This window comes from Tasmannia lanceolata, unplaced genomic scaffold (genome assembly GCF_043159265.1).
Source record: "Tasmannia lanceolata isolate RefF3 unplaced genomic scaffold, GAP_Taslan_0.1 ptg000008l, whole genome shotgun sequence".
Taxonomy (NCBI): Eukaryota; Viridiplantae; Streptophyta; class Magnoliopsida; order Canellales; family Winteraceae; genus Tasmannia; species Tasmannia lanceolata.
Genome location: NW_027518685.1, coordinates 55,926,008 through 55,950,837, shown reverse-complemented (window position 1 = coordinate 55,950,837; position 24,830 = coordinate 55,926,008). Strand labels below are relative to the sequence as shown.

Genomic DNA, 24,830 nt, shown 5'->3' with positions numbered 1-24,830 from the left:
AGTGAAAGTGTATTAGAATTGATACATACGAATGTTTGTGGTCCTCTTTCTCATCCTGCAAGAAGAGGGTTTGTCTACTTCGTGACTTTCACGGATGACCATTCAACGTACGGTTACTTGTACCTAATGTAACGTAAGTCTGAGAACATTGCCGTAAGGGCATGCATGTTTGGCTACTATGAATTTTTTTTCCTGGAATATTATAGCTTACCCAAAGGCGAGGGGTTAATTAATCATGGAAAAAAAAATTCCAGGTGATGAGAGAGGGTTCGTAAAATTTCCCGTCCATTTCCCACCGACCTCCTCGTTTCTCTCCTCGTCGCAACACACCCAACACAACCAACTCGAAGAAGAAGAAAAGTTTCAGCTTCAAACGGAGGAAAACCAAACGATGGGAGACGAAAATGTGCAACAGCTAAAAGAAGAGGAGCAGAACAAAGGGAAGAGCTTTATAAAGATCCCTTCATACCAAGAGGTCTTCAATACCTCTCAACCCCAACCTCCCCCTTCTCTCTTCCGCCCCTCTTCTTCTTTCTCTGAAGCCTTCTCCTTCATAAAGAACTCCGAATTTTATACCCCTCCTGAATCCTCCGCGCCACCCCTAGAAAACACTTCGAGGTGAGTTCTATTCTGATGCTTCTATTTTTTCTTCTTTCCGATCTTCTTCTTTGTTAAGGAATTAGGGCAAGTTAGGGTTTTTAAACAGATGTTAATGGATATTAGGGCAAGTTTTGTCTGGTTGAAATTGAAATCATCGTTGCGTCAGTTCGTTCAATCCTGCGATCTGCTTTTAGAAGGAATTAGGGCAATTTAGGGTTTTTCTTTTGTCAAATTAGAATATGGAAAGAAGCATTTGTTGATGGAAATTAGGGCAAGTTTCGTTTGTTTCAAATTGAAATTATCGTTGCATCAATTCGATTCTGAACGTTCTAGTTCCTCCTCTCTGCAGTCTTTGAGTAGATTTATGAGAATATGGAAAGAAGCATATATTAATGGAAATTAGGGCAACTTTCGTCTGAATTTGAAATTATCGTTGCGTCTGTTTGATTCTTATTGTTCTATTTCCTCGTCTCTGCGATCTTCTGAGTAGAAGGAACCAGGGCAAGGCTGGGTTTATTTTTACTATAGTTCGGAAAGAAGCACATGTTAATGGAAATTAGGTCAAGTTTCGTCAGCTTGAAATTGAAATTATCGTTGCGTCAGTTCGATTCTGATCGTTCTCTTTCCTCCTCTCTGTGATCTTCTGAGTAGAAGGAATTAAGGCAAGTTAGGGTTTTCTTGTTTCAAAATAAGAATATGGAATGAAGCACATATTAATGGAAATTGGGGGCAAGTTTCATCGGTTTGAAATTTAAATTGAAATTACCGTTACATCGAGGTCAGTTCAATTCTGACCATTCTATTTACACCTCTCTTTGATCTTCCGAATTATGGAAAGTTAGGTTTTTTCAAAAAAAAACAAAACAAAATTAGAATGGGGAAAGAAGCATATGTTAATCAAAATTAGGGCAAGTTTCGTCTGTTTGAAATGGAAATTATCGTTGTGTCAGTTCGATTCTGATCGTTCGATTTCCTCCTCTATGAGATCTTTGTAGAAGGATCGTTCGATTTCCTCCTCTCTGCGATCTTTGTAGAAGGAATTAGGGCAAGCTAGGGTTTTTTTTTCATTAGAATATGAAATGAAGTATCTGTTAATGGGAATCAGGGCAAGTTTCGTCTGTTTGAAATTGAAAGTGTTGTTGCATCTTTTGTTCAGGCAATCAACGCAACCGGAGGCGTCTACTTCTGCTTCTGGTTCCGCTACTATTTCTACTTCTTCTTCGCCATATCCATCTGTTCAGAGTCGCAATGCCATCCTTGTCAGCCACAGGCAGGTGAGTCGATTTTCGATCTCTTCTAGCTATTATTCTCTCAAATTTGGTTTCTTCTGACTTATGGAATTGATGGAAGGAGCAGTAGCTTCTCACACTGTTGGATTTCTTTGAATCTCGACCTCGTGTCCTATATTTTGTCTTCTTTGCAGAAAGGAAATCCGTTGCTTAAACATATCAGAAACGTAAGGTGGATGTTTGCAGACATTGTTTGCGATTACTTGCTGGGACAGAACTCATGTGCTCTATATTTAAGGTGTTTCTGAAATTGCTACCTTTTTTTTTCCCTTGAGGTATTAAAATTGAAAATTTAAGACATGGTACTTTTCTCTATTTGTCACTTTATATAAGCTTCTTTATTTCCATACCTCAAATTCAGTTTTTATTTAGCATGATTGATATTGAGGTTAAGGTGCATGTTTGATCTACTTATAGCTATAAAGCAGAACATATGCACACTACAGTGACAAACATATTAATGTGGAATTTGGTAGCCTGAAACATGGTATCATCTGGAGTGCATACTGATCACTGAATGACACAAAAATATTTGAATATGAAAGTTTGGTTTTGATGGCTCTTTGGCATTCCCATCAGTGGGTACAGTGATCTGTGAAATGGGATTGTTGGATGGGTATGCTGATCTGTGAAATGGGATGTTGGATGGGTAAGCTGATCTGTGAAATGGGATTGTTGGATGGGTACTGTGTTCCTATATTTCCTGTGACTCTCTTTAAAAGGAGAAAAGAAGTAAATTTTTTTTTATTTTTTTATTTTTTTATTGTTGATGAACTTTATTAAGGAAGAAAAAATGCAAAAACTGATTGAGATGGTCACATCGGAGAAAATAACTAAACAAAGAAGCCAGACAGCAGTTCAAACAGTATATATATATATATATATATATATATATATATATATATATTGTAGGAATGGGAAATAACCAATGCTTCTCTAGCCCTGCCTGAGCTAAGTCATCTGCAATGTCGATGGTAGTTTACTTAACGTGCGGAAACAAAACTTCAGAGCCTCACTCTGTCTAAAGATGGCGGAATGAAGTCTGCAGATCTCGGCAAATAAGCTTCCCTGGCATAAATCTATCTTATCACGTTCAATGAGTCTCCTTCCATGATCAACAACTTAATCTATACTTCTGGCCAAAAGTTAATTCCCCATCAAGGGATGAAAATCTCAAACTCATTTGAATTCTTACAGCCAATAGTTCTAGGCCAATGAGGTTGCACCAAGATGATCTTTAATAAGGCCCCAATCCTTGATGCACCTAGATTCAAATCCTAGAACCATTAAAATTCAGTTTAAAGAAGCCAGTAGGGCACTGAGAACATGAAGAGTCCTTCAGAATGACACTAAGATGATACAAATTCCAAGACCTCCCGAGCTCATCCCCAGACACATGCATCCATCCTGCTCGCCACCACTCACTGGATGATACTACGACAACAAAATAAAGTGTGCATGGCACTGAGAGGATTGTGTGGTGGAAGTGTAACTTGAAGTCCTTTCTTTTTTTCTTTCTTTTTTGAATGCCTGTTTGAGGGTTTCTTGAATTTTAAAGAAGTGTGCATGACAATGACGTATTTTGGTTGCTTTGCGGTTGCTACTGAAGATTGCAAAGTTCTGCCTGGCTTAGGTGTCGTACAAAAATTGCCTTCTCTTGGGAGGGAAGTAAATTGGTTTTAGTGACTTTTTGTTTTTTGGCGATTGTGCTAATGAGCAACCCACTAAGGATAATGATGATTGCAGATCTAGAAGCGTGGAGGATAACTGATTTAGGTTGGAGGAGTCTTAAGTGTAATGGGGATAATTTTTTTAAAATATAATTAATTTTTTTAGAAACCGCCACTCCGGCGCTTTATTGCTGCCTCATAATAGTGGGAACTCTTCAAAATGTGGGTAATTGTCCCTTCCTTTATACCTAGTTCAAGGTGTTTCTTGAAAGATCATTCGAAGCGGTTCATTCTTTTTCCATTGACACCTTCTTGCTGGATTTGGTTCTTGGTCTCTTCATGGAAGCCCAAAGTGAATTGGCCTCCTCTGTGTCTAGCCCTTCGAGGTTGCTTCCTGGCAAAAAAGGAAATTGCCAGTGGACCTATTTGAGATGGAGACGGCCTTAAAGTCTGAGAAATTTGGCCTATCTGGAGAAGCATGCATCCAGATATTCGCCCACCCAAAAAGAAGTCGCAAATGATTGAAGAGGCTCTGGAAATCCTTTAAGGAGGAAGCAAGCAGGTCACCAGAAATGTTATTTAGGCTATCTGGTTTTTGGAGTATTAAGGAATCTCACTCTCCGCTGCATAAACATCCTCTATTCATCAAACTTTTGAATGAAGAACAGACTTTAAGGCGTCTTTGATGGGAGGAGCAAAAGATGGTTGGGATTCAAAAATTAGACACAATGATCTCCAGAAAGAAAGCATTAGAAGTCAAAACCCCTTCTGATGAGGAGATTTCGCTGTTGGTTCTTGACGAGGGGTGTATGCCTCGGAGGTTGTGAACCTTATTCTGGAGCTAAAGAAATCTTCTATATAGCTTCGCTCCTTGTTTTTTGATGCAGAATGGTGGTTTAGTTTTTTTTGGAAATGGCGGATGGAATAGAGAAAATTAGGTCTTTGGATTGGTTGGTAGGCGTCACTTTTGTTTTGCTAAAGATTGTTGGCTCCTTTTTGGTGCGGGAGCTTTTGATAGAAGCTGACAAATGTATAGATTACTGACAAGGGAAGACGGATTGGCAAGACACTGATCAATATGTGTCTGGAATACAAATCCCAGCATTTAATGGACCGGGTCCATATTATTTTGACCCTATACATTATGTATATATTAAGAAAATGGGTTCCAAACCTATCCTACTCCATCTTACTCTTACCATGTTTTGTAGACAAGAAGCGCTCCGTGTTTACAGATCTTGGACATTGTTCATTATTTAAGGATTAATCGTGCTACAACGATCAATGATCTCCATGATGATCAAAGAAAGTCTCCATAATCCAAGAAAGTCTCCATGGTCCATCTGATCGTGCTTTGACCCATGATCTGAAATTGCTAGAGTCGCCTTCTATCATTAACTTACCGAATATAGATTCCATGACTATGCACAATATCATTTCTAGTACTCTAGCTTCTGCTTCTTTTGAGTCGGATTCACATATTCTCCCAGAGTAGCATTTTAAGAACCTCTCCCTAGGGAGTTTCTAAATACTCCTCCAATATTGGCTGGCCCAGGGTTGCCCTTGGAATTGTCATCAAAATATAGTTTAATCACGTCTATGGGAGGTGGCTGCAATTAGGGCGATGGTTTATGCTTTGATCTCCTTCCCACATGATCATCTTCCAAGTAAGGCAATACTTGATGAAAGCGATTCCCCAACATTTTTACCTTTTGCCCATGATAGTAAATCAAGTATGATTTTCGTTACCATTGTAACAATGTATTTGCTTCTCTTGAAAGATTTGATATTTACATTCATTCAAAATGTGCAAACGGTATACAGGTGAAATAGGGATTTGCCAACGTCTCCAAATCGGTCAGATCCCTATCCAAATATAATGGGTTTTTGAGATACCCTTACCACATCAAATAACAATAGTATGGCTTCTTGAATTTGTAATGTGAAAGGGCAATGATCATTAGGTGATCTGATGATTCATCTCCCCTTTTGCATAGGATGTATCTAATCATGAACCAAATATGTTATCTCTTGAGCCTTTTACATCTGTCTATCTTTCTCTCCTCCACCGGTGAAAGGAAAGCGCGATCACCATAGGAGTAAATGCCACCAAATCTTTGCCTATGGAGATGAGGTGTTTCCATCACCTGCCATAGTTGTCTAACCGATAAAGCGCCTTTTAGATCTGGGATCCAAATCCTTTTATCTAGTTCTTGTTGGGGGTATATATACCTGATCAAAGAACCCACAAGAAGGGAAAGGCTATCTATCTCTCTTTATTTTAGGTTTCTCCTAAGAATTGTGGTCCATACAAGAGTCCCATCTCCCCTTCTCATACACATCTTTGATCCTTGCCTCCCTTTTTGTAGCTAGAAGGCATAAGTCTGGGAAAGCATGGCATAATGTGGACTAACCTGATCAAATGTCCCCCAAAACTCTAATTCCCTCCCACCGCCCATTATAAAACTGACCTTTGATTCATATATTGACTGACATTTACAAATTAACTGCCATGCCCCCAATCCTTTTCCTGTAGGTGGATTCTTACACTCCCAGTTTTAGCCTATATTTTGCCCATATGATTGTCTGCTACAAAACTTCTCCGAATCTCCATTCCCTGAAAGGGATTTGTCTCTTAGTTTGAGGTTTCTAATGGCAAGGCCCCTTTTCCTTTTTGGTTTGCAAATTCTCTTCCAATTTATAAGGTGTTTGATATTTTTTCTCTTCTCTACCTTTCCAAAGAAAGTTTCTTTGGAGTTTTTCTAATCTTTTAGCAATCTTGGTGGGTATTTGGAAAGACTGACATAAAGTACATCCGCAATTTAGTAATGCTGCTTTGATTAGTGTTATCTGCTCCCACATGATAGGTAACCTTTTTCTATGATGCTAGCTTCTTTTCAACCATTTCAATTACCGGATCCCTTATGCATGGTGCCAAAATATAAGGGATGGTGCCAAAATTCTCACACCAAGGCCAAGATAAGTGATTGGGAGGCTACCTTTGATACGGTCCCCAAACCTTCGCTAATTTTGATACCTCTCCGTCCTCCATTTTGATGCCCACCACTCGGTTTTTTCCAAAGTTAATTTTTAAGTCCAATATGGATTTAACCATCTAAATAACTTTCTTAAAATTTTCAATTCCTTCTATTTGTCATTTAGGAATGCACCATGCAATGTATTAGATTGTGCACCATTCTTGCCAACCTAAGTGTGGATTCCTTGATGAAACACGTGCTCCAACACATGGCAATTTGAAAATATTTAGGATGTTTTAAATCTGCCTGAGTACTTCACCGGCTTTACTCAAGTATTGATTGATATCCAAATGTTCTGCCTTATTTGAGAATCGGCTCTTCCCTTTTTAGTGGAGAGGATTTAAATTGTTATGGTGTGTTCACGCTAAACATAAACATGATTATTAGAATGATGCACAGTTTAGATCTACCTTATGGCCTTTTTGGCTTTTTCTTTTTTGGCATCTAGTATTCTGGTTTGATTGATTGTCCCTGATATCCTTAATTGATTTGTGACCTTCCAAAGCTAGTCAGTCATTTTCATGATTTATGTATGGTACCATTTCTTCATGAAAATTTTCTAAAGGATTCATTAGCCGACCCCAACTAGTTTGGGACAAAAGGCTTAGTTGAGTTGAATTGAGTTATGGTACCGTTTTTCCTGCATTGAATATTGGAAAAAGCGCTCGTTTCAATTGATGCAAGAATTAACCACAGTTGCGATTGGATTTTCCATTAGTACATCAAACTCCATCACTTATAGATCATCTGTTAACTGCTTTACTCGCCAAATTTGTCTCATGTAGAATGGTTTCCATGTATTAACTTCATGTTTTTTAGTCAGTTTCTTCTAATGTCTCACTGTTGCCGGAAGCTGAAAGTGGACGAATATGTTCTACTGTTCTTCTGATGTATTTAAATACTTCAATTTAGGGAAACTGATAAAATACTTAAAACAATGGGAAATCACATGCCCTTTAATTATCTTAACATAGGGAAACTGGTAAATCTTCCCTTTAAATATTTTTATATAGCTGTTGATTTAGAAAACATAAAAAGGATTATTAGTTTTTTTTCCCTTCGTTACAGTATTAGCTTTTTGTTTGAATATGGAGGGAATCAATCTGTTTAGTAATATGGTGACATTTGGTGTTATTGATTTTTTTGGATTAAGTTGGCTATTGAATGCAGTCTACGGTATCATCTTCTTCACCCGGACTACTTATATTACCGAATTAGGGAGTTGCAGAAGAACTTTAAGCTCCGCGTTGTTCTCTGCCATGTTGACGTGGTATGCTTGATGAAACTTCCCAAATCTATTTATTTGTATCCATCTACATTTTTTATAGATGCGTTACTCTACCAACTTCCCATGGGCAAGTAACTCAGAGAGTATTGTGTTGATTTGATATTACTCTTACAATGTTATGCTTGAGTAATAGATCTTTATTGCCCTCGATTTCAGGAAGATGTAGTTAAGCCTTTGCTTGAAGTTACTAGGACAGCGCTGCTTCATGACTGCACCCTTCTATGTGGTTGGAGGTACTACTTGATATTTGCTCATTCTGGTTCAAAGAATTTAGATGTGTCAATTTTTTAGTACTGCATGGTTACTTTTCTTTGGTGCACCAGTCAACCTTTTCCGTTGGTATTATATGGTCATGGACCACTTTGTTGAAAAGCAAGAAAATTTTGTTAGGACTTTACCTCTTGAAGAACATAGAATTCTACTTTGTGAGAGAAACGTGAACTACTAGAAGCAATAAAAACCGACCATCATAAATTAAACAAAAAACCTTGAGGTCGGAGGTTCGTTCCTAGCTTACCGACTCAAAAAACAAATTAGGCAAAATGATCTATGAGACATTGAGGGAAGGTTAGTACAAATGTTAGAAGAGACTATCCAGATGCCTAAAACTGTATTTTCAATCATTAGATCATTATGAACACTATGCCTTGCATCATTTTGAGGCCTATGCTCCATGTCTCTACATACAATAGAGCTGGGTTTACTGAGATTCTCTGAAGTACTGTGGGATAAATAGTCAATCATATGACAATACCTAGTAAACCACTAAAATTGAAACTTCACGAGGAGCGATGGAGAGACAGGTGGGGGATTGGTTTTGCTTAGCTTGTGCTTATTATAATTTCAAATGGCGGAGTTGTTGCCGATGGTGTTAGCAAGAAAAATGGGATCGCCCAACTGGAGTTATCTCATCTCCAGGGGGTCACGGAAAGGAAAAACTCGGGAGGAATCGAACCGGAGGCCTGGGGATTGGCGTTGTTTATCTTGCGACTACCTTAATTTCAGATGGCGGGGCAGATGCCGGAGGTGCCATTTGGACAGAAAAGAAGGTGCGTCATTTTTTGGTGCGAACCATATCAATCCGGAAGCCTTATCTGCTCCTGCTAGTAAGGAAGTTGATCGATGGCCCGACTCTGGGATGATCTCTCCATCGGTCGAGGGAGGTATTCCGTCCTTATCTATTTCGGGTAAGGAGGTGGAAACGAGATTGGATACCCTAAAAGCTTGCCTGATAGGGAAGAGGAAGGACACGTCTGGGACCCTTGATAAACTTTGGTTGTGGGCTAAACGAACTTGGGATATCCCTTCCCTTTCTTACCCATGTACCCTATCAAAGGATGAAATTTTGTTTATGTTTGAATCAAAGGAGGAGGCTTTTGGGATCCTGGCTAAAGGAAATGAGGTGTGGGGTAGCTAATTGTATTCTATCCACCTGGAGTAGGGAATATGTTCAAGGCACAGAAGCACTCTGGGTTAATTTCTATGGCATCCCACTACATGTATGGGCCACTTCAACGATTGAAGCCTTATGAAAAATATTTGGCCGAGTTTTGGAGGTGAAAATGGAAGGGGGCCATAACCAATGTATGAACTTTGTATCCGCTAAAATTCTTGCTCCACGGTGGAAGTTATTCTCATCCCTTGTTCAGATTCGGATCTTTGGTCAGTGTTATGCAGTTGGAATCGAAGTCCAGAATACTGGACCTCAGCTGGGCTTCGACATTGCTCACTGTGTGCAATCCCACTGTTCGGGGCTACTACCCCCCCCCCCCCCCCCCCCCCAAGAGAATGGATATGTGAGGAATTGTAATATGAATTTGGATAGGCAGCCGTCGACGCCGGTGATGAGGCCCTCACTTCACCTTTTGAAATATCAAAGTAGGAGGACCGTTGATCCCATGGGGCCCGCTTCATTGAATTCAAATTTCAAACTTCATTACTTAGCTGAAGTGTCAAGACATCTGCAGGGTGAAGTTCCTTCCCCCTCTCTGTCTCCTTCCCTGATAGACGACAGTGCCTTGGGATCATCAAATAAACAACCTGGACAAGAATGCCCTTTACCCACTTTATCAGATTCCACTAAAGAAGGTTTCAGGCTGAAGGGTATTCATCCTAAACAATCACCTAGGTGTGCTAGGCGTGCCAGTTTTGCACGTATCTTGACTCGGAAGGGTAGGTTTGCGAAGCCTAGGAAAGGTTTGGGAATCACTAAGCCTGGGACTTCTGGACCATCTTTTCCTGGGACAGTTCTAGAGTCAAAGTCCAGATCTCGAAAGGTGAAATCTGGCTTAGCTTGGAAGCGAAGATCCAAAGCGGAAATGTTCGGCCATCATCGGGGATACGCTAGTGGAAAATTACCCATGAAAAAAGTGGATGCTTCCAAGAAGCTTACTTCAGAAGGGCTGAAGGATAAAATGGAAAATATTGCGAGCTATGGTTGGGTCTCCCAGCTACCCATGGCATGTGCCGCTTGCGGATGAAGGTTATCTGGGGTATCCGAAGCCTCTGGCTTGGGAGTGTTTGATGATGCTTGAGGAATGGGATAGCATTGAGGAAGGTTATATTTATTTTTTCTGACGTTGATACTATAGAGATGATGCTGAATGGAGGAATGATCACTCTTATTTAAAGAAAGGAGTAATTGAGATATCCATTTTGGGACAAGCGCCTATGGCATTTTAAAATCTTTGATTAAAGTATTCAATTTTTTCGGTTTTTAATATCATGGGAAGTTGAAAAGGTCTCCTTGAGTTGGGATGGATGGCAATGAGTACTACGACACCATTGATGCCTATTTATGGCGGGATGAGATCCTTGTACGCCACAATGAGTGTGAATTTGGACACCTGGTTCTTGATCAGTGGTCATTTTGAGGTGGTGTATCACCAAAGTAGGAATAGCCACCTATCTCGTCTCTTCGCTTCCTTTCTAAATAGTAAGAGTAGAGGAAAAGAAAACACACAAGAATATCAAATGGGAAATTTGACCGATACCTCCTTAGCTCGGCCCTCTTCCTCGAGTACTATGGTGTTGGGTCGGAAGAGGAAGCGGTCTGTGAACTTACCCGAGATGGAGGAAACTTTAAGTAGGATAAAAGCTATGGTCTACAATGAAGAGTTAGCTTCCAAATTATCGCCAACGCTGAGAGAAGTCATTAGGGACTTCTTGAAGAGACAATGGAAGCTTTTTAACGAGGCGGCTAATAGGAGGCCGGAAGTATTCTTTAGTGTAACCGGGTCGCGCAATGTTAAAGAAATTCACTCACCCATGCATAAGCACCTCTTCTTTTCCAAGTTGCTGGCGGACGAGAAGAACTTGAGGCTTCTTCGATGGGAAGGAGATAAGGCATCGGGGATTCAGAAGTTGGAGGATATGATCAAAACGGAAAAGGGCATCCGAAGAAAAGGACCTAAACACCGAGGAGCTCTCGGCTATCAGTCTCGATGAGGTCTTTGCATATGAGATTGATCGACTTCTGTCGGACGTACAAAAATGCTCAGCTTAAGGGGAGCTTTCTCAAGATCTTAATAGAAGGTTGTACATGTTTTGACAAGTACATATCAGGGTTTTGAAAGGTCTTTCAGGGGTGTTAGTATGGAGGTATTTTGTTTTTAGATGGTGATAGCTACCGAAGATTGTAGCTTGATGGAAGGGATGATGCTGAGGTGTTAAGGATTTTTTGGTTTTTTCTTATGGCCAAGTGGTGACCCCCTGAATCCTATACGTTGTGAATCAGAAAGGGACCTCTGGTCCCTAACCTTTGTAATTCTCGTATAAGTTATAATATATATATATATATATATATATATATAGAGGAAAAGGATTGTGAGCTTGAGCGTTCACCATTTGGTTCCAACACTCAAGCGCACGAACATATTCCTCATATGAGGAAAAGGATTGTGAGCTTGAGCGTTGGAACCTTATGGTGAGCTTGAGCTCTCAAACCAATGAGGCCCACATTGTTAGGATGATCCAAAGCATTCACTAGAAAGGGCCTTACATAGATAGGGTGTGTACAAAAAATCAGCTCCATAGGATCATCCTAACCCATCCATTTGTGGAGGTCAAAATGGACAGACCACAAATCTGCCCATTTTTGCCCTCGACTTTTGGAGGGGTTAGGATGATTCAATGGAGCTGATTTTTGGTACACACCCTATCTATGATAGGGCCTTGCAAATGAATGGTTTGGATCCTCACAGAAATTGTGGGACCCATGTGAATGGTGCACTCAAGCGCACCATTTGGTTCCAACGCTCAAGCGCACGAACATATTCCTCATATATATATATATATGTCATTTTTGAAAAAAATACCTAGTAAACCACTAAAATACCTAATCTAGATGTTTGGGTTAGGTTAAGATATACACAAAAAAGTCATATGGTGTAACAAATATCTTCAATCCTCACCAGCGTCAGCTTGTTGTTAAGTTAACCATCAAACCATGGTGCGAACACAGAGGTTCGCGGGTAATCCTGGAGAACTTTAGGAGCTCACTATATGAAACTTCAATTTTTACTTTAAGCTAACCATTTTGATAGTTCAATTATGAGATTAGAAATATCTTTCAAAAAAAAATTATGAGATTAGAAATCTACCCTAACATGCATTTCAAATAATAGACTACTACAATCAATAGAGAATATATAAGCATGATGGAAAAAAATAATGTCTAATCACAATATATAATCGAGAAATAATTGAAAATCTAGGGTTCAAACATCCACCAATCTAAGGTAAGTAGCTGCAAGGTGTGAGTGATCAAAGGGTGTCCGTGAAATCAATATCAAGGGCTGATATGGCTGGAAATAACAAAGGTATGATCTCACCCCGTAAGTGGGCGCATCCATCCTCAAATCTCGCCCGAAGGGGCCCAAGAGAAGTCGTGGAATAACTAGTAAGTCGATCGGACAAAGTAGAATGCAGTCGTCACCAAATAGGAGAGCCAAAGAGGGGGAAATATGCTCCGGAGATAATCGTGTACAACCCTGGATGGAAAAACAGGCCTCCAAAGTAATAGGCACCGAAATATAACAAAGGGTGACTGTTGGTTGCACTGCAAGTGCAAGGGAGAATGATCTAACAGTCCCAAATGAGGGATGAGGGTAACCGAGGCAAGGGAATAGAGAGAAGGGGTTGTCTGCTAAATTCAATAGCCAGCGGACAGTCCAACAGTGCTATACCTGCAGAAACTATGGAGAAAACAACAAGGTGGGGGATTGGGGTGGGGGAATAAGAATATGGTCTAGCCTAAATGCCTAATGCAATTGATGGATCATCCATGGCAACACAGCCCATCACTACATGATAGCCCCACACTAACTACAGTTTCCTGAATGTTTGTAAGATCAGCTATCATGGTAATCATCCCTTCCCTATCTATATGTGCTACAAACCACCTCAAACCCCATAATAAGGTTCTCGCCTCTCCTTCATTGGAATCACAAATCCCGACTGGCCCTGAAAAAGATGTAATCACTCGTCCGTTGGGAGTCTCGGAATAGGCCATTGATACCCCCCTGGATTTCCTTTTAACTTCTGTCTCACCTAGTAGGAGGCGGGCATCACTTGGGCAACACTTTTAGATTCCTATTTATGTTTTGAATATAATCACCTTCCAATTTCTAAGGATCTCTCCAACGCTATAGCAAGGTAACTCCTTCCCTCTTCTACTCCATGGAATGAGCTTGGTTTTGAATTTTTTATATCTAGCACTACCTTTCCCAACCTTGATATTGATCTTTAAATTTGCGATTGTTTCTTTCTTTCCATAAATGCCAAATCATCGCATATAGCACCAACCGCCATAGATTTTGACTCATTTCACCAAAAAACATGCCATTCCAATCCAGAAGAATTGACTTGATAGCTCCTTGTAACGACCAAACTAAATGAAAGCTTTTGATAATGCTCATTCATAGACCATGAGAGAGGGCAATGGACTAGATATTCCAAAGATTCTTCGTTTTCCTTGCAAAATACAGACCAACGAACCATATGGGCTTTCCTTTTTTGAGTTGGTCACAAGTGTTAGATTCTTTTCTTTTGTTTGCCACTGTCCTTACAAACGCCACCACATGTGGCAGAGCCGGCGATTTCCAGACCCTTGCGCAACATGATTCCCCTCTGTTCAATGATGCCAACCTGCAGAAAAAGGATTGGACCGAGAAGGATCCTGAATGGTTCAGAATCCAGAGTATTTGATCCGAAGAGTTAGGAGAGCAATAACAAGAATAAAGACAGAAAGGCTGACAATTTCACTATCCTTTAGGTTATGATTAAGCCTAAGAGGAACCTTACATATTGTAACTTCTCCTAAAACACCCACTTGATATTCTTTTAATCTTGTAATACCACCTCCCGATATAACATTATTACAAAATTTGCACATTATTTTATTCCATTGACTGTACCATATGCCCACGCCTGGTAATCCAATCTAGCGGGGGCTAAAACAATGGAGGATGCTCCTTCATAAGGTCCTGAATTCATCTTTGGCTTTAGATTTAATTGGAAAATGGAAAGTACAACAAAAAAATACCTAAACAAGTCAAATGAAACCTGAAATATGGTACCTCTTTTGAATCCACCACTTTGATGAATGCAAAACTCCTCCCCATAGTGTAGAATGTGTTTGAAGGAGATATTGCACAAAATATTGGAAAAAAAACCCTTTTCAAGTTTTGGGTAGGATATGGGGAAGAAATGAGTTTTGAAAAGTGAAGAAATTAGGGCGTTTGATGTCTTTTTAATCTTCCCATTCATTTATGAGGGTAAAAAGACATCAAATGCCCTTCAAATGGCTATAAAATAGTCATTAAATAAGGCTAAATGAGAAAAAATAAAAATTCTTTAAAATAACAAATTTGGATTTTTTTCAAAATTTCCCATCATTTTCATTCGAAACACTGTGTTTCGCCCATAGTTGCCAAAGTGGGAAGTGGTGAGTGCAAGAAGAGACGCAAGAAGCAAAAGTGGAAAGCGAGGAGGTTTAGAAAGGAGAATATGTGTGAAGCGAAAAGCACTAAAAAGTAAAGAGGAAACATGTGGGAAACGTCATTAAAAGTCAACATGAAGTAATTAATAAGCCTGATTGGAAGCAAACAAGAAATGTGTGGAAAAAAGTAGGGTAATATTAGGCTTGAGTTAATTTGCGTAAGAATTACAAGTTGTAAAGAAGACTTCGCCACTGATTAGAATTACAAGTTTTATGAATTTATACTTTCGTATGTTTTATTCATGTAGATTTAATCTTAATTTTTAGGAAAAAGATCAATATGGGTATTCATTTGAAACTTAGGATGAGTTTTTCCATTCTAAATATGATATATCAGAAGCAGAAAACACTGTTTTACTGAAAAATAATCACTTAAATAAGAAGCATACTCTTAATTAAGAGTAAGTGTGCTGCAAATGAGCCGAGCTGAGCCGAGCTTTGGGGTGTTCGGGCTCGGCTCGTTTAGTTTTTATGAAGGCTCGTGTTCGGCTCGGCTCGTTTAGTTTTCGAAAAAGCTCGTCTCGGCTCGGCTCGTGAAATATTTGACAAAGCTCGGCTCGGGCTCGGCTCGACTCGTTAAGTGGAACGAACCGAGCTTAAGCTCGTCTCGTCTCAAGAATGATAAAAACATACATCTGTGGGATTTGAACCCAAGCCCCCTCTAAATCCTGCGCCTTAACCACTCCGCTAAACTTTCATTTGTGATAAACAACCCCCATTCTTTTATTTTATATATAAAAAGCAAACACATTCCAAGCTTTAAAGCTCGGCTCGGCTCGTTTATGAACGAGCCTAAAAAGCTCGCTAGCTTTTTCGAGCCGAACTATACAAAGCTCAAGTTCGGCTCGTTTATTTGGCGAGCCTAATTTTTGGGCTCGGGCTCGGCTCGTTTAGTAAACGAACGAGCCCGAGCCGAACCCAAACATGTTCGCGAGCCGCTCTGTTCATTTGCAGCCCTAAGTGTGTAGGAAGCACACTTCTCCTAAATTTGGGAAGTGAAAGTACTTAACTCCCGAAGCGAGTTTCTGGTAAAGTGAGCTTCCGATCCAAATAAGAAGTTTCCATTAACTATGGTTTTACCCTATTTGGTCTTTTACGAAGAAAACATAATGTGACTTATTGGAACAGGATGAAACGGAATGAAATCATGTCCAAAATGTTTTGTTTTGTTACGTGGTACCATTTTGTGTAATAGTAAGAAACATTCCATTCGTTCCCTACAAAACATAACAAAATGCCTAATTCAAGGAGAGATTTTATTTTTTATTGTTATGCCTATTTTCTAGGATTATTCTTCTATATCCATCTATGCACACACACACACACGCACACATATAGGCGACGTGCAAGACAATCTCTTCTTGATGAACGAAAATGACCATGGCTCGGCATATGTACATCGTGATTGGGACTGTTGATCTGATGGGCCATCACAGGGCGATCTAGTGTGCCCAGGTCTTGTACCAAACATAGATCTCATTTGCAAAATTGAGGCATGCAAAAATTAATGGAGTAACATCTTAAAATGGTGTCTATTTCATCTTGGTGAAAGGTCTAGAATCATCTGATGAGGGTCCATGGGACCAAGGGCAATAGGCTAGACTTGCGACGACCAACAATATTCATGGCCTGATCACTGTACGATGATTGTTTATATATATATATAGTAAAGCGTTTATGCGCTCGAATGCAAAAACATGGGTGGGCCCACATTGTTGCGGGGATCCAAATCATTCATTTGGAAGGCCCTTTCATGGATAGGGTTTCCACCAAAAATCAGTTCCATTGGATCATCTTAGGGTGTCTATTTGTGGGGTGAAAAAATGGGCAGATTAGTGGACAAATAGTATCTGTCCATTTTCACCTCCACAAATGGATACCCTATGATGATCCAATGAAAGCTGATTTTTGGTACACACCCCATCCCATGGTTTTACGTTTCGGCCAAGATATTTCGGTTTCGACCGAAACGAAATTTACATGAAGCCGTTTCTTTACAAAATTTCACCGAAACTCCGAAATTTCGGTTGAAATTTTGTTTTTAGCCTTTTTTACAACAAAATTTCCACCGAAATTTTAAATAGATCCACTGAAATTTTAAAAAAGTCCACCGAAATGTTATAATTCCCACCGAAATTTATGAAATATTCACCGAAATAGCCAAAATTTCCATTGAAATCGCCAAAATTTTAGACAAATTCGGTCGAAATAAAAAAAACGAAATCATAATCATAGTTTTACATGATTTCGGTCAAAATTTTGGCCTGAAACCGAAACGTTTCGGTTTCGATGGTGACCGAAACCGAAATTTGAAACCTTGCCCCATCCATGATGGGGCCTTTCAAATGAATGCTTAGGATCACCCTATCAATGTGTCCCCACGCTAGTTTCCTGAACTTGAGCGCAGATAAGCTATCTGCGCTCGAGAGCAGGAACCCTTTTCTCATATATATATATATATATATATATATATATATATATAAGAAATGGTTTGTGAGCAGTTGCTCAGATAAGCTTATCTGACCAGAGCACACAAACATTGGGGGGGGGGGGGGGGACATTATTTGGATGATCCAAAGCATTCATTTGATAGGCCCTCATATAGATAGGGTGTGCCCAAAAAATCAGCTCCATGGGATCATCCTAACCCTTTAAACTATGGAAGCAAAATATGGACAAAATGGACGTGTATATACCTTCACAAATTTGTTCATATTTTGCCTCCATAGTTTAAAGGGTTGGGATGATCCCATGGAGCTGACTTTTTGGGCACACCCTACCTATATGAGGGCCTATCAAATGAATGCTTTGGATCATCCAAATAATGTGCCCCCCGCCCCTATGTTTGTGAGCTCTGCTCAAATAAGCTTATCTGAGCAGCTGCTCACAAACCATTCCCTCTCTCTCTCTCTCTCTCTCTCTCTATATATATATATATATACGAGGAATGATAGATTCAAGGGCCCTCTTTATGCAAGGGCCGGAGAAGGGCCCTTGAATAGATCGACGTCATTTTTAAAGTCAGTTGAGAAACCGAATTCGGTTGCACGTAATGACGTGGATCTATTCAAGGGCCCTTCTTTAGCCCTTGCATAAAGAGGGCCCTTGTATTTATCATTCCTCTCTCCACACACACACACACGAGAGAGAGAGAGAGAGAGAGAGAGAGAGAGGGAGGAGGGGGGAATGGTTTGTGAGCTCAGATAAGCTTATCTTAGCTTAGCAGAGCTCACAAACCTGTTTTTTTTTTTTTTTTTGGGGGGGGGGGGGGGGGTTACATTTTTGGGGGGATCCAAAGCATTCATTTGGAAGGCCCTTCCATGGATAGGGTGTGTACCAAAAATCAGATCAATAGGATCATCCTAACCCAATCAAAGGTGAAGATGGAAGGGCCTTCCAAATGAATGCTTTGGATCCCCCAAAAAATGTGGCGCCACATGTGTTTGTGTCCTGCTCAGATAAGCTTATCTGAGCAGTTGCTCACAAACCATTTCTTCACACACACACACACACACACACACACACACAATATATATATATATATATATATGAGAAAAGTGTTGGTGCGCTTAAGTTGTTATAACGCCTCCCATTGGTTCCTGTATGTGGGACCCAAACATTTAAACGAATGGGAGGCGTTATAACAACTGAAGCGCACCAAAAAAATGGTGCGCTTAAGTGCACCAACACTTCTCTCTCTCTCTCTCTCTCTCTCTCTCTATATATATATATATATATATATATATATATATATATATAGGATTTGCTAGGGTCCATCGCAAAAGGCATTTCGCAGCTGGTCTGTCGCATGTCAGACCAGCCACCTCGTGAATGGAGACAATAGCTATTGTCTCCATTCATGAGGTGGCTTGTCATGCGACAGACCAGCCGTGAAATGCCTTTTGCTATGGACGCTAGCAATTCCCTATATAGTTGTTGTCTCCATTTACGAGGTGGCTGGTCTGACATGCGACAGACCAGCCGCAAATTGCCTTTTGTGATGGACGCTAGCAATTCCCTATATATATATATATATATATATATATATATATATATATATATATATATATATGAGAAAACATTTCAGTTACCTACACACTAGCTTAAAATACTGTGGGGGCCCACATTGTTTGGGTGATCCAAACCATTCATTTGAATGGTCCTCACAGAGATAGGGTGTCCACAAAAAATCAGATCCATAGGATCATCCCAACCCTACGATTTGTGGAGGTAAAATGGACGTGTATAAACCTTCACAAATTAGTCCATTTTTTGCCTCCATAGTTTGAATGGTTGGGATGATCCTATGGATCTGATTTTTTGTGGACACCCTATCTATGTGAGGACCATTCAAATGAATGGTTTGGATCACCCAAACAATGTGGGCCCCCACTGTATTTTAAGCTAGTGTGTAGGTATCTTACCTACACAAGTGTGTAGGAAATGTTTTCTCTCTCTCTCTCTCTCTCTCTCTATATATATATATATATGGTTTCTGAGTTGAAGCTCAGATAGGTTTTCTGAGCTAGAGTTTTTAAATAGGGTTGCTCCCTTTGTTGTTTGGGTTATGTTAGATTTTGATTCTATAGGACCTAACATAGATAGGGTGGCCTTAAGAAATCATCTCCATAGGATCATGGTAAGCGTTGATTTGTGGAGGTTTAAAATGGACGTCTAGAAAATGGTCCATTTTGTGCCTATACAGATCAAATGGTTAGGATGATCCTATGGAGATGCTTTCTTGTGAACAACCTATCTATGTCGGGTTCTATGGAATGAATGGGTTGGATGAGTCAAACAACATGGGAGATGCCCTATTTAAGAACTCTAGCTCAGAAATTCTATCTGAGCTTGAGGGCCCAAACATATGGGTCCCACATTTTTTGTGGTGATCCAAACCATTCATTTGCAAGGCCCCATCATAGATAGGATGTGTACCAAAAATCAGCTCCATTGGATCATCCTAACCCCTCCAAAAGCAGAGCGCAAAAATGGGCAGATTTGTGGCAAACGGTGTTTGTCCATTTTGCCCTCCACATTTGGATGGGTTAGGATGATCCTATGGAGCTGATTTTTTGTACACACCCTATCTATGTAGGGGCCTTTCAAATGAATGCTTTGGATCATCCTAACAATGTGGGCCCTCAAGCTCATATAAGCTATATGAGCTTCAAGCGCACAATCATTTTCCTCTCTCTCTCTCTCTCTCTATATATATATATATATAGAATTCCCAAAAAGTGCATCTCAGTAGTATATGTGTGTGTGTTTACACACAGACACTGTTCAAACTCACATTTTTTGGGATTTCTCGTAATATACATCTTTTTGTTGTTGGAACATTTGATAATATGTTGAGTGTAGTTCCTGCAAGTTGTTTCTTGATCTCTCATATTTCATGTGTCAGTCAAGCTTGCAAGATTCAAATTTTTAGCAATGACATAATCCTTTGAGAAAATACATTCGTATTTACCTTGTTAACGTTTCTGGTTTCCAGCTTGGAGGAATGCGGTCGGTACTTGGAAACCATAAAAGTTTATGAAAACAAACCGGCAGACAGTATTCAGGAGCGAATGGATACAGACTATATGTCACGGGTATATATCTTTTAAAGAGGTTACTGGACAGTTGTCAGCCATTGTTTACTACAATTCTTGAATCAAAATATTATGGGCCGGTGTGTGTGTGTGTGTGTGTGTGTGTGTGTGTGTGTGTTTTCTAAAGTCAAGGGCACCTTTGCAGAAATGCCTTCTGCGATGGTCCCTAGCAAATCCGATACACACACGTGTGTGTGTGCGTGTGCGTGTGTATTTTTGTGTGCATATGTATATATGTTTATATATGTGTATGTGTATATGTACGTATGTATGTATGAAGAATGCTAAACTCAAGGGCACCTTTGCAGAAATCAGCTGAAAGGGCTCCCCCATTGGCTGGACATCACCAAAGTGCATTTATAATGGCTGCGAAGTCAAAGCGGTTGGTGACGTGCAGCCAATGGGGGTACCCTCTCAGCTGCCCTGAGTTAGCAACTTGAATACTATTTTAGCTTGGTCGAACTGAAACTTAATTTCCTTTGTCTAGCTGACTCATGCACTTACAACTGTTCGGCATGTTAACAAGAGTGATGTGGTCTCTCTCGGGTCTTCTTTTGGGGTAAGCATAGCAATCTCCATTATTATGTCAGTATGAAAGATCTTATTTACCAGTATCTACTATTTAGATGTGATTTGTTGCCTCAAACAGCCATATGTGTTTTCATTTTTTATGTATGCATTTCAATTTGGCAATGCAGTCACTTTCGCATATTATGGATGCTTCTATGGAAGACCTAGCTCGCTGCCCAGGCATAGGTGAGCGCAAGGTACTTTTCTGATATATTCATTCCTTGACTTTCAACAGTTAAATATATGTGCATATCCTTTCTAGTCAAGATTAATTGTCTTTGTATTTCTGTTTTTTTTTTTTTGGTGAAAAAATATGGCACCGTCGCAAGGAAACTTCTGGATGATATTTGCTTTCAATTTTAACATGAAATAGGTTTATTATGATGTTATTTTCCTATGGCTAACTAATCTTCATCGTTGTGTTTAATGGTATATTAATTTTTAATTAATTACCTGAAAAGCATATTATGTTGGTCAGTAGGTGAATTCTGTATCTTTAATCGTCACTAAATAAGTTACGTGGACCATGCTAGAAGTTTGAAAGTCATTTCAGAATTTTCTGTTTGTACATTGTCTTTGAGAGTGCAAAATCAATGCTTATTTGTCAAGTATAAACATAGTGAGGTTTGGCTTATTTTGTTTGCTTTTCAAAGTTATACTTAATTTCTCTTTATTAAATATAATAACATTAGACTTATCATTCAGAAAATAGGGTGATACCCAATGGACATGTTCTTCATAAAACCCATCATCGTCGAGAAAGTACATGGACCACCTGTAGAAGACCATAGCCAACTGTAATTGTCTTTCTTTCATCCCTTTCGTCTCTTCCTATCTTAACAGCCATATCATTTTGATGTGGGTCCCTATTAATATGTTTAGTCTTTCCATCAGAGCCCCTAATTGAGACTTATTCCTCAGATTGGATTAAAGATACGGTGGAGTGGGAGGCAAATAACTTCCATGGAAACCCTTTTTAAGCACATATGCATAACCTATTAATGAACCCCTGTACAATCTTGGGAGGCATTTATCAAGGAGAGTGTAACCACACCAGATGTTCATCAATAAATGGGAATGGAAGCTGCCTTGAAATTTTAAACCCTGAACTTCTACTCTAGATAAAATTTAAAATATCAAAGTTAACATTTATGGCGCTTTGGTGAGCAAATACTAGTGGTGCTTTGGTATTCCTCTAGGAATATTCTAAAGTGGCCAAACCAACTCTTAAAAAAATGAAATCCTAAACACACATCTGGAAATGTGAGATTACCCGAACTGATGCCTTTAATATGGATCAACAATTGGATAGTTCTCCACATGGCAGTGTGTGATAGTCTTCAGTCGTCCTCTACTCTCTGCTAAACTTTTCATCAAGCTGATAACCCCATGGCTGTACATTACTCTTTTTAAGTTTTAGACTTGCACGGTGGTGATGCTTCCACTGTTGTCGTTCTTTTATTTTAAGTATCAAGTGTAAGTGCTTTGTAATGCAATGAATCTAATATAATTTATTACTTTACGGTCAATTTTGTACTTGTTTGAGGTATATCAGATTCTCACTTTTCTCGATATCTTAAGCTAATTTTTCTTTCAATTCCACCACCATAAAAAAAACAAAATTCACAAGATGCAAGCACATATTGCATCTATCGGTTCTCTATGAACGGTTCCACTAGGATTTGCTTAAACAATTTCCTCAGAATTTGGCCCTTTGTGTCTTGCACATGATGCTAAATTCTATTTTCTTTCATTCATTTCTTATATTTTTTCAACTTCTGTATCCCTGTACGCATCTCTCATAAATCTGTCTACTACAGTTTATGCACGTTGGGTTTTTGTAATTACTGAAGGATTTACATGAAGGTGCAGTGGAATGTCTAAAATTCACAGCAAGATAACACGTACCGAAGAAAATGTCAAAAACTGTCAACCGACTGATCGGCATTCATTCTTCGGTTTGATATTCCAGTTAGAATATAGGTGCAGTGTTTTGGTGCTTAAACTGCATCCATGAAGTGCTAATGCCAAAGTTGGCATGGAGATCTTACTATTATATTATATTATATTATATTAAAATATCCTGTTATTGTAATATATTAATTTTCTTCTAATAAAGTTATCCTTAAATATTATTTCTTTATGATTTATATATTAATGGATATAATATAGCTATATTTCAAAACTCAATAATTTATTATATTATCTTTTTTCAAAAATTATGTTATCTTCTTTATTTTTCTTTCTTTAATCAGTCTCCCAAATTCTAAAATCTGTTTATATTATTTTCTACATTTTAATTGCTTTTATCTTTTCTCCAAATGGATTGAATTGCTGTTTCCTTTTAAGGCTCCTGCCTCCTTTCGCTCCTATTGTGTGGCAAGTTACTGATATGTTGTACCTTGAATGATGAGTAATATATAATATTTCAAGTTCTACTAATGCACATCTATGCTGTATATATATTTTTTTCATGTAGAAAAATTTAATATCAAAATAATGTAGTGCTTCCATGCCTACTGAGTGATGCCATTTTGTCAACTGAATGGGTTGGTTACCTTTCTCCCCTCTTTTTTTGCTCCTGTTACTTGCTTATGTGAGCAATTGGTGATTAATATGCTATGTTGATTTATTCTACTTTTCATTTGCTGTCATTATCAGTTTCCTGTTTATGTGGAGAAAGACTAGACCTTGAAACCCAATTTATTGCAGGTAAAACGCTTGTATGACACATTTCATGAACCGTTCAGACGGATTTCACCTATCCAACCTCCTGTCGCACCTGACGCTTCTGCCCAGGAGAAGGCCGAATCCCATTTGCCAGATAATGGCGTAGAAGTGGAGAAAGAGGAGGAAGATTTGACAAAGCATCCAAAAAAGCCCAATGTGAGTGTTAGATCAGCCCTTGTTGCTGCCTTTGCCAAGTATTCTGACAAAGTTCATAAACAGGACAACAAAAACCCCTTAACTGAGAAAGGAGAAGAAACAAGTTTAAGTTTGCAGGATGAAAAAACTGAGGGGCAGATCTGATGAACAAGGTCAGCGATAACTTCCGGGTAGTTAAAGGAGATTAGATGTTCAAAACTTCAAAATTGTCTGATTCACTTCCTCTGAAGGCCCTGTAAAATAATGAGGCTTGAACTCTTTCCATGAGAGTTCATAGCTAGGTCAGGAAATTTTCCAAGGTGGCGATGTTTTAACTTTTTATTCTCTTGTTGATTCTTAGAAAACTTCTCTTACTGTTGTGTATACTGGCCTAGCTGTTGATTATTTACCGGAAATACTAAACAATACTATGAGAAACCAAATAATCAAACCAAAAGGGTTCAACTATGGTCTGAGATTGATTTGTAATTTGACTTAACCTTTGTAGTTATTTTTAGTTTTTAGGGCCTCTTTGGTTGCCATCAATATTAGTATTTGCAAATGGGACATTGGTTGCCATTAGCTCAAACTGTTATATCTCAAATCCTGCAGACGTGTTGGTTTTTTTTTTTAAGGCAGCCCTTTTATCTATTGGAATAGTTCTCATTTAGCATAGGCTCACATTATTATTGGGTGATCTAAACCATTCCTTTTGTTGGGGGTGATCTAAACCATTCCTTTTGTTGGGGATCTGTCTTATAGAGAAGATTTTCAGGGATCTGGGTAGAATTCAGCTCTTCCCGTCAAATTGATTAATCAATGAAACATCCTGCCTATGATTTCCCAACAAAAGGGCCCATTGATTAGACCACTGCCAATCTATGATAAGAACCACTTGATGGATGGTCTGCAT

At 39.1% G+C, this 24,830-nt stretch overlaps 1 protein-coding gene across 2 annotated transcripts; it reads left to right on the top strand.

Annotated features, from left to right (window-relative positions):
- Positions 1-230: 230 nt before the first annotated feature.
- ERCC1 (nucleotide repair protein) lies at positions 231-24,521 on the top strand. 2 transcript variants are annotated; one of them, XM_077389520.1, is made up of 9 exons: positions 231-618; positions 1,757-1,874; positions 2,024-2,127; positions 7,768-7,867; positions 8,042-8,118; positions 20,383-20,482; positions 20,970-21,041; positions 21,181-21,238; positions 23,765-23,926. In XM_077389520.1, exons 1-9 carry the CDS (start codon positions 236-238, stop codon positions 23,779-23,781), a joined length of 1,029 nt encoding a protein of 342 aa, XP_077245635.1. In that variant the 5' UTR covers positions 231-235; the 3' UTR covers positions 23,782-23,926. The 2 variants fall into 2 exon arrangements, with proteins under 2 accessions (XP_077245635.1, XP_077245634.1); XM_077389519.1 differs by having other exon boundaries at positions 235-618; positions 21,181-21,249; positions 23,765-24,521.
- Positions 24,522-24,830: the final 309 nt, after the last annotated feature.

What these genes read in the sequence shown, in the direction of transcription:
- ERCC1 (XM_077389519.1), top strand. Translation starts at nt 236, where the DNA reads ATGGAAAAAAAAATTCCAGGTGATGAGAGAGGGTTCGTAAAATTTCCC. An exon ending in TCCTTGTCAGCCACAGGCAG is followed by an intron (nt 1,875 to 2,023) that starts GTGAGTCGATTT and finishes TCTTCTTTGCAG; the next exon opens with AAAGGAAATCCGTTGCTTAA. An exon ending in TTCTCTGCCATGTTGACGTG is followed by an intron (nt 7,868 to 8,041) that starts GTATGCTTGATG and finishes CCTCGATTTCAG; the next exon opens with GAAGATGTAGTTAAGCCTTT.